This window comes from Nicotiana attenuata, unplaced genomic scaffold (genome assembly GCF_001879085.1).
Source record: "Nicotiana attenuata strain UT unplaced genomic scaffold, NIATTr2, whole genome shotgun sequence".
Lineage (NCBI taxonomy): Eukaryota > Viridiplantae > Streptophyta > Magnoliopsida > Solanales > Solanaceae > Nicotiana > Nicotiana attenuata.
Window position 1 is genome coordinate 29,316 of NW_017676244.1, and position 8,614 is coordinate 37,929.

Genomic DNA, 8,614 nt, shown 5'->3' on the forward strand with positions numbered 1-8,614 from the left:
AGGTGCGGACAACCCTTTGCACCTGCGATCGCTGCCCAGCTTTACCCCGACCGCACCTGCGACCATGTCCTCGCTTTTGCGGTCACGCACCTGCGGTCAAACTTGCGCAGGTGCGATTACACCAAAACTGGTGCACTTCAGCCATCCTTCAAGCTTCAACTTGATCCGTTAACCATCCGAAATCCACCTGAGGCCTTCGGGACCCGTCCAATTATACCAACCAGTTCCAAAACATAACGCGTTCCTGCTCGAGGACTCAAATCACATCAAACAACGCTGAAATCATGAATCATACCCCAATTCGAGCTTTATGAACTTTAGAGCTTCAAACTTCTACATTCGATGCTGAAACCTATCAAATCACGTCCGATTGACCTAAAAAATTTCACACAAATCAGATTCAACATCACGAACCTACTCCAACTTCTGGAATCGAAATCCGACCCCGATATCAAATGATCCACTTCCGGTCAAACTTCTCAAAAACCTTCAAATTTCTAACATCCGACAAATGACCCAAAATGGCCTACGAATCTCCAAATCCACTTCCAGACATACGCCCAAGTCCAGAATTATCATACGAACCTATTAGAACCTTCAAATCCCGATTTCGGGATCGTTTACTCAAAAATCACACTCTAGACAATTCCTCCAACTTAAGGCTTCCGGAATTAGAGCTCTCCTTCCAAATCAACTCCGATCTTCCCGAGATTCAATTCCGACCGCGCGTATAAGTCATAATACCTGAAGTGAAGTTGCCCAAGGCCTCATACCGCCGAACAACGTGCTAGAGCTCAAGATGATCGGTCCGGTCGTTACAAGTTTCTACAGTTCATGTAGAGGCTCACCACCTGGCACCACTGTCTAGCATCAATTATCTTCCTTACAATCTAGCATGCTAGTTGTGGAGTCTTTATACTACTCAGTTCTTTGCCTTTTATATAGAAGTTGTGGATCCACTTGACCCAAATGGTGTTTTTTTAGGCTACTGCCCAAAGCTATTTACATATGGCTGCCATATTCCATGTGAAGAAATCAGTTATGTTTAGACCCCCGACAGATCTTGGCATACCTAGTGTTTCCCAAGCCACTAATGCTCTTTTAGATGCTTGAGCATTCCAGTCCATAAGAAGGTTCTACAAACACTAGTGAATAGTTGTAGCACTTTTTTTGGTAGTAAGAATACCTGAGCCCAGTAAGTATGCATTTCAAAGAGAACACTCTTAATCAATTGCACTCCACCACTGTATAAGAATTTTGTCCAGCACCAGATTCTGGCCGTCATTTTCTCTACCAGCGGAAGACATTGATGTATGTTGATCTTCTGAGAGGATAAAGGTATCCCAAGGTATTTGAATGGGATCTCCCCTAATAAGAATTGTGTCTTAGATAAAATATGCTACTTCAGCGCTTGAGGGACTCCAATTATACACATGGAACCCTTTTCTTGATTGTCTTTAAGTCCTGAGACATCAGAAAAGTGATTGAATACTTGAAGCATCAATCTTATAGTAGGGCAGATTAACAAATCATCCGCAAAATGAATGTGCACTAACTTTAGCTTACCACATCTAAGGTGTTAATTAAAGTCAGGGTAATGCCTCAATTGCTTCAAAGATCTGCTCAAATATTCCATTGCCAGCACAAACAAGTGAGGGGACATTGGATCCCCTTGTCTTAGTCCTTTCTTTGCCTTGAATTTAGGAGTAAGCCCCCCATTGATCAGAATAGAGTAGTTCACTAGGAAACACATTCCATGATTAAGTTAACAAACTTCCCTGGAAAACCAAACTCCACCAGGATTGCTTTTAAAAATCCTCATTCAACAGAATCACATTCTTCCCCTCTTGTCATACGCAATATCGTGTCTATTTTTCCATCGACATTTTCAATCCCTATCTCTAATGTAAAAAAAATCCCTCTCTAAGTAATATTTTGAATAATATTTAATATTTTCACTTAGATGATTTATCTATAATTAAATTATATTATGTTTTATTATAGATTACAATTTAAGGTCTTTAAAATTATAAATATAATAATTCTTTTATGAATTTCTTACATAATTTACTGTTATTTTTTAGATTACTATTGTAAGTGTGTTCTTAAGTTTCATCTTCTCTCTTATTCGCTATTGTGAATATCATTTTTCAAGTTATGATTGTCAATAATTGAATATTTTCTAAATTACAATTTAAATATTGATTGAAAGTATAAATAGATTATCAAAAAGTATTATTAGGTCATGAAAAATACAATAATTTTTCATAAATATCCCCACAAAGGTTCTGAAAAATCAAAAATAAGACATCTGACACGTAGTTTCTTCCTATATTGAGCTACCTAAATAAATCAACATTATCATTCTAGGAACTTATACTTTTTTCTTTAATGTGTATTTTATAGCATAAATACATTATTTCATAATAATATTTATGTAATTCTTAAAAACTTGTATACTCATTGGTATAAGATCCACGCGTAAAACGCTTGCCCTGCGACTAGTTTAGCTTAAAAAGGAGAAAATAAAATTAGTTTACTCGGCCAAAGAAATCGTTTTGATGTATAATATGTTCCTCACTAATTAACACTAATATATAAGTATGAACTAAATTAATATCTTAAACTTGGTAGTCATGCGACATATTCATGTTGCTGTTTGCTTGAATTGTAATGGGTGCCTTACAATTTGCACTAGGGTGCCTTACAATTGCTCTAAAAAGAGAGACTGCTCAACCTTAGAAGCAAGCTAATTCGCGTCGACAATACAAATCCGTAGGAACAAATTTAAAGCTAAAAAGAAACACTCATAGTAAAAGCCATTCATAAAATAGAAAGAACCAAGTTCACACAATATCTGCAGGTGTGGGTGGCACATCTAGTGCCACTCCGTCTTCAATCTCACCCCACCCAATGAGACGCCAGTGGCCACCAACTCGACGGCTGAGCACCACCTTCTCGCCTATGCCAGTGCATACAGGTGCAGTTAGTTGCAATTTCGCGCTGTTATTTCTCGCTTTTATGACTTGAGCCCCAGTAGCCATGGACAATATATTCAGCATTAGTATTTCACCCTTCACCAGATTCGACACCTGCTTTTCTGACTCTTTTTTCTCAACCCCTACAAGCCGACGCATCAGTTTAATTTTCCTGATCTGCAGATAAAAGATGATAAGTGGATTTAGTGTACCACATATATTCCTAGTGATTTGGCCAAAAAATAAATGGTCAAATGTATCAGGAGGAACTATAAATGGCTGGCATGATTTGGTGAGCAATAAAAGATATTACAACAAAAGCTAAAAGGGGCTAAAGAATACGTGCTAACCTTAAGTTCAATATAGACTTCAGGGAGTGTACCAACGTCTCCAAGGACTTGACCAACAAGCATATCGCTGCGTGATAGGGAAGGATCCATTGATGTGCCAACCCCAATAAGGCCTCCTGGCACAGCATACTGAAGCTTATTCTGTTCTGCAAATAATGACATCACTCTGGAATATATTGGTCTACAGATGATTTTTCCATCTGCAGTTTTGTCAAGGATGCCTGGACGAAGCTCGACCATCTGATTTACTTTTAAAACACCCTGAGAACAATGATATATACGTTTAGGCATAATAAAGAATTTAAAGGTTAAACTTAGATTTAAATACCATACTTGGTTACCAACAAATTGAGCAGTGGGAATTGTCAAAAGACAACTTTCATCCGATACATGTAGACACGTTAATTAAAAGATGTTCTTTGTAGTAATAACAGTTATGAGAACAATTTGCATCAAACCCACACAACAGGAATATATATACCTTAATAATACTTCCACCTACAACACCACCCTTCATGTCATCAATCCCACAACCAGGCTTATTCACATCGAATGATCGAATCACAACCATACGGGGAGGTGATACAAAATCTCTCTTAGGAATGGGAATCCTTGCAATATATTCACAAACAGCATCAATATTGTAATTAAGCTGCGCGGAAATAGGTACAACTGGTGCACCTTCTGCAACTGTTCCCTGAAAGGCATAAGATGAATTTCTTCTTTAGCAAAATGTTTAAAATACTAGGTAATCAACTTGCAAAACTTTTTGGAAAGACTAACCTTGAGAAATTCACGGATTGCTTTATACTGATTTCTAGCTTGATCCTGCTGTATGGTGTCAACTTTGTTCTGAAGAATGATTAGGTTTTGGAGCTTCAAGATGTCAAGAGCAGACAAATGCTCTAGAGTCTGGGGCTGAGGACAACTTTCATTGGCAGCTATTAGAAGGAAAGCTCCGTCCATAATTGTTGCCCCGCTCAGCATTCTAGTCATCAGTATCTCATGCCCCTACACCAAGTCATAACAAAGCAGCCAAAGCTAAATATAGTTACAATGTAGTAATGTCACTCATACTCATAGATTAATGGGACAACCAAAATTTTGAGGAAATATATGTGGCAAAAACTACAGATACTTTGCCATGTTTCAAGTAGTGAAAAAATTGATTTATCACCTATGATCCCAAACATACCAACTTCTAGAAAGATAAAAATGCAGTGTGACTATAAAATAAAAATAGAAATAAAAAAAGGAAAACAATTTCAAGGCGGGGATCCTATGTGATCAATCCTAAATTATGTTGCCAAAATTCAGAGAAAGCATTTTTATAAGAATTCTGTAGCAATGCAAAGAAAAAATTCTACTGGCTTGTCTCCATGTGCAACAATGTTTTAAGTTTCCAATGAATGAAGTAGCCATACCGGGCAATCTACGAAAGAAATATGTCTGAGCAGTTTCATCTTGCAGTTGTTGAATCCAGGAACATCGCATGGAGGATTATCTACTTTACCACTTCCATATGACCTAAAAATTAGGTAGAGATTAACAATATATTCTTCAAGAAAGCATCGGAACAAATAGTTCATACTTAACATACGTACTTGAAGCATAAAGGTCGCGGGCAAGTTTCATCCTCACATTTGTATATCTTTGCATTTGCGTATCCAAGTTTCACAGTTATGTTACGCTCCAGTTCACATTTGAATCGAGTAGTCTGATAATTGGATGGCATAAACAACAAAAAAAAGTAAGAGTTCCATAAAAGCAAGTTAAACAGATATCACTTTTTCAACGGCCAAACATAACAATAAGTGTTCAAAGGGCTACAGACAAAAGAGTAATTAAGGGTACCTGGATACCAGAGATTGCCCTGACAACAGTGGTTTTGCCATGCGCTACATGGCCAATGAGGCCTAACAAAAGTTTATTAGTCCATGATTAACTTGTCCAGGAAAACAAGAATGGGGTTATAATAAAAATTACCAATGTTGATTGTAGGCTGCCTGGATATAATTTCAGGTGAAAGTGCATGTAGTTTCGCCACATCCAGCTTTCTTAAATCCTGCTCCATTGTCTCCATCTTCTTCAACATTCAGAATAAATTGCTCAATCCTGTATGCAAGAACCAAGATTAGTATATCTTTTGATTCAGACTAGGAAACATTGATTCTATAAAGAAAGAGAAAACATAGATAAATATACAAGCATAAAATACAATTGCACACACTTTGCCCGGACATGAATTTTCCCCGAAACAATCTTACAGCTTGTTTGGATGATTATCAACATGTTGATTCTATTATTTTGATGAATACAACGTTTAGATAGATTGCATCGTCTGTAAGCCATCGTTTCATGATGTAAAACACCAGCAATACGAAGAATAAACTTGCAAGTAGGATATATGATAGAATTATTATGTAAAACGGAATATAAGCGGGCAAGATGAGAGAACAAAGCAAACCAAATCGATCAGGATACGACACAATAGAATATAGATAACAATCAAAACAAATATTATAGTTAAAGTAACAATATGATACAATACAATAGATGACAATCACCCAAACAAGTTGTTATTCCAAATAAATACTATTTACTACCCAAACACCATAATACACAAAATTGATCCTTGATTATACATTCGCAATATGAAAATCTCACCTTAAAAGAGAGAAACTTGTTTCAAAAGTTGTGTTTTGATGTGAATATGAAATTGAGATTGAGATTGGTAAGGCTGCTATTAAAAAGAAGAAGATCGCCATTGTGCTCCGAAACCTTGTTAGGTTAGGCTAAAACTCCCATTCCGTAGTGAATTAGGATTTTATTAATAAGGAAGATGACGAGTTCCTTTGTCACCATATATTTAACCTGCTCTTGGTGGGACCCAACCGACTTCAATTCGATTCTATTTTGTAAAAATAAATAAATAATGTACCCTATTTTTGGGTATTGTTGGTTAAAACAAAGCACAATGTTAATATTGTTATAAATATATTATATTGTGGATGTTCATTTAGTACTCCGTTGTAAATAAGCTTCCTGAAGAAGCTTATCCATATGGGACTCCGCCGTTAATATGTTTATCTATTGAGTACTCTATTGGAAATAAACCTCCTGAAGAAGCTTATCACTTCGGTACCCAGTTATGGATAAACATTACCCCCGGTAGAAGATTATCTATATCTGGTATAATGAGCTTATCCTTTCGATACCCGGTTATGGATAAACATTAGTCTCAGTATAAGATTATCCATATCTGGTACAGTAACAGCTTACACAGCAGCTTACAGTAGCAGCTTACACAGCAGCTTGCAGCAGCAGCTTGCAGTAGCAGCTTACACAGCAGCTTGCAGTAGCAGCTTACACAGCAGCTTCCTTTCTTCTATAAATAGAAGAGATATCAGTTCATTATTTACATCATTTTACATCAGTTTGGAATTCGAATAATATATCAGTTTCTCTCTATACTTGTCTTTATTTTACAGTCTTTATTTTATAACACGTTATCAGCACGAGACTCTGCCATCTCGAGCAAATACTTTGGAAGTATCTGAGGTACGAACTTTCTTTTTCTATATAATGTCAAATCTTTCTAAACTTGAATTTGTAGGCCTGGATATATCGGGCAAAAGCTATATGTCTTGGGTGCTCGATGCTGAAATTCATCTTGATGCGATGGGTCTAGCAGACACCATCAAGGATAAAAATCAGGCATCAAACCAAGACCGTGCCAAAGCAATGATATTCCTACGCCATCACCTTGATGAGGGCCTGAAAATGGAATATCTTACTGTTAAAGATCCAGTCATACTGTGGAATAATTTGAAAGATAGATATGACCACCTGAAGATGGTCGTTCTTCCACAGGCACGTTATGACTGGACTCATTTAAGGCTACAAGATTTTAAATCTATCAGTGAGTATAATTCTGCTATGTTCAGAATTATTTCCCAATTAAAATTATGTGGTGATAATATTACTGATTATTAAATTTGGTTGATAATATTACTGATAATGATATTGTTGGAAGAAAACTTTCACCACTTTTCAATGCCTCGAATATGCTCTTGCAGCAGCAATATCGAGAGATGGGATTTAAAAAGTAATTCTAAACTTATCTCACATCTTCTTATAGCGCGAGCAACATATAAATGGGCTATTAATGAAAAACCATGAATGCCGACCTACCTGGTTCTTGGTCCCATTCCCTGAAGTGAATGAGACGAACTCCCACCAAGCTAAACGTGGGAAAGAGGTCGTTGGCCTCCCAGTCGTGGTCGTGGCCGGGTCGGGGAAGAAATCCCACATCATGGTAATAATAATCGCACCAAAGAACCCTCCTCGCCACCAGCAGTGGAAAGGAAGGAACAAAAGCATGAACGTCAAGCAACAAATGCAGGAAAGCGCATCTATAGATGTGGAGGAAAAGGGCACTGGTCACATACCTGTCGTACGCCAAAGCACCTGGTTGAGCTTTATCAAGCTCCCTGAAGAAGACAGAGGAAAATGCGAAGCAAAATTTTATTTCTGAGAATAATTTAGACTTCATGCATTTGATGTAGCTGATTACTTTGCACTTCCCAGAAGGAGAAACAAGTCATGTAATCGGTGGTGAATCTGCAGAAAATATAAATATTTTAATTTTTGTTGTTTGTAATAGATAGTATGGTTTATGCTTTGATAATGATGTTTTTTTATAATATATTTTATTTATGTCATTTTGAAGAATATGGATAATTCTCAAAGTGTGTTTGAATCAAAGACAAATCATGAAGATATTTGTGTTATTGATAGTGGAACAACTCATGTCATATTCAAGGATCGGAAATATTTTTCTTATTTGCATAAGGAAAAGGCAAATGTTTCAACAATTTCTGGTAATATAAGTTTGATTGAAGGCTCCGGAAGAGCCATTATATTTCTGTCTAAGGGAACAAAACTTATTATAGACAATGCATTGTTCTCCTCCAAGTCCCGAAGAAACTTGTTGAGTTTTATAGATATCCGCCGAAATGGGTATCATGTTGAGACAATAAATGAAATGAACATGGAATATCTTTGTATTACAAAGAATATTTCTGGCCAGAAATGCATTGTAGAAAAGTTACCAACTTTATCTTCTGGCTTATACTATTCAAAAATTAGTACAGTTGAAGCACACTCTATCGTAAACCAGAAGTTTACGGATTCAAATACTTTTGTGCTTTGGCATGGCCGTTTGGGCCATCCTGGATCAATAATGATGAGACGAATTACTGAAAATTCGAGTGGGCATCCATT

The 8,614-nt window shown here is 36.8% G+C and overlaps 1 protein-coding gene across 2 annotated transcripts; it reads right to left on the bottom strand.

Annotated features, from left to right (window-relative positions):
* Positions 1-2,617: 2,617 nt before the first annotated feature.
* Positions 2,618-6,170, bottom strand: LOC109220875 (eukaryotic translation initiation factor 2 subunit gamma-like). 2 transcript variants are annotated; one of them, XM_019385344.1, is made up of 9 exons: positions 5,996-6,170; positions 5,315-5,443; positions 5,183-5,226; positions 4,933-5,045; positions 4,753-4,855; positions 4,112-4,339; positions 3,810-4,025; positions 3,329-3,589; positions 2,618-3,155 (listed from the first exon to the last, which is right to left on the bottom strand). In XM_019385344.1, the coding sequence occupies exons 2-9, from the start codon at positions 5,421-5,423 to the stop codon at positions 2,847-2,849; spliced, it is 1,383 nt and encodes a 460-aa protein (XP_019240889.1). In that variant the 5' UTR covers positions 5,424-5,443; positions 5,996-6,170; the 3' UTR covers positions 2,618-2,846. The 2 variants fall into 2 exon arrangements, with proteins under 2 accessions (XP_019240889.1, XP_019240888.1); XM_019385343.1 differs by having other exon boundaries at positions 5,183-5,244; positions 5,996-6,169.
* Positions 6,171-8,614: the final 2,444 nt, after the last annotated feature.

Bases quoted from the DNA above. Each gene is read 5' to 3' on its own strand.
- LOC109220875 (XM_019385343.1), bottom strand. From the start codon at position 5,423: ATGTTGAAGAAGATGGAGACAATGGAGCAGGATTTAAGAAAGCTGGAT. The intron at 4,340-4,752 runs GTATGGCTACTT...GACTTGGTGTAG, and splicing joins TTTCTTTCGTAGATTGCCCG to GGGCATGAGATACTGATGAC. The intron at 3,590-3,809 runs GTATATATATTC...CATTGTTCTCAG, and splicing joins TAGGTGGAAGTATTATTAAG to GGTGTTTTAAAAGTAAATCA.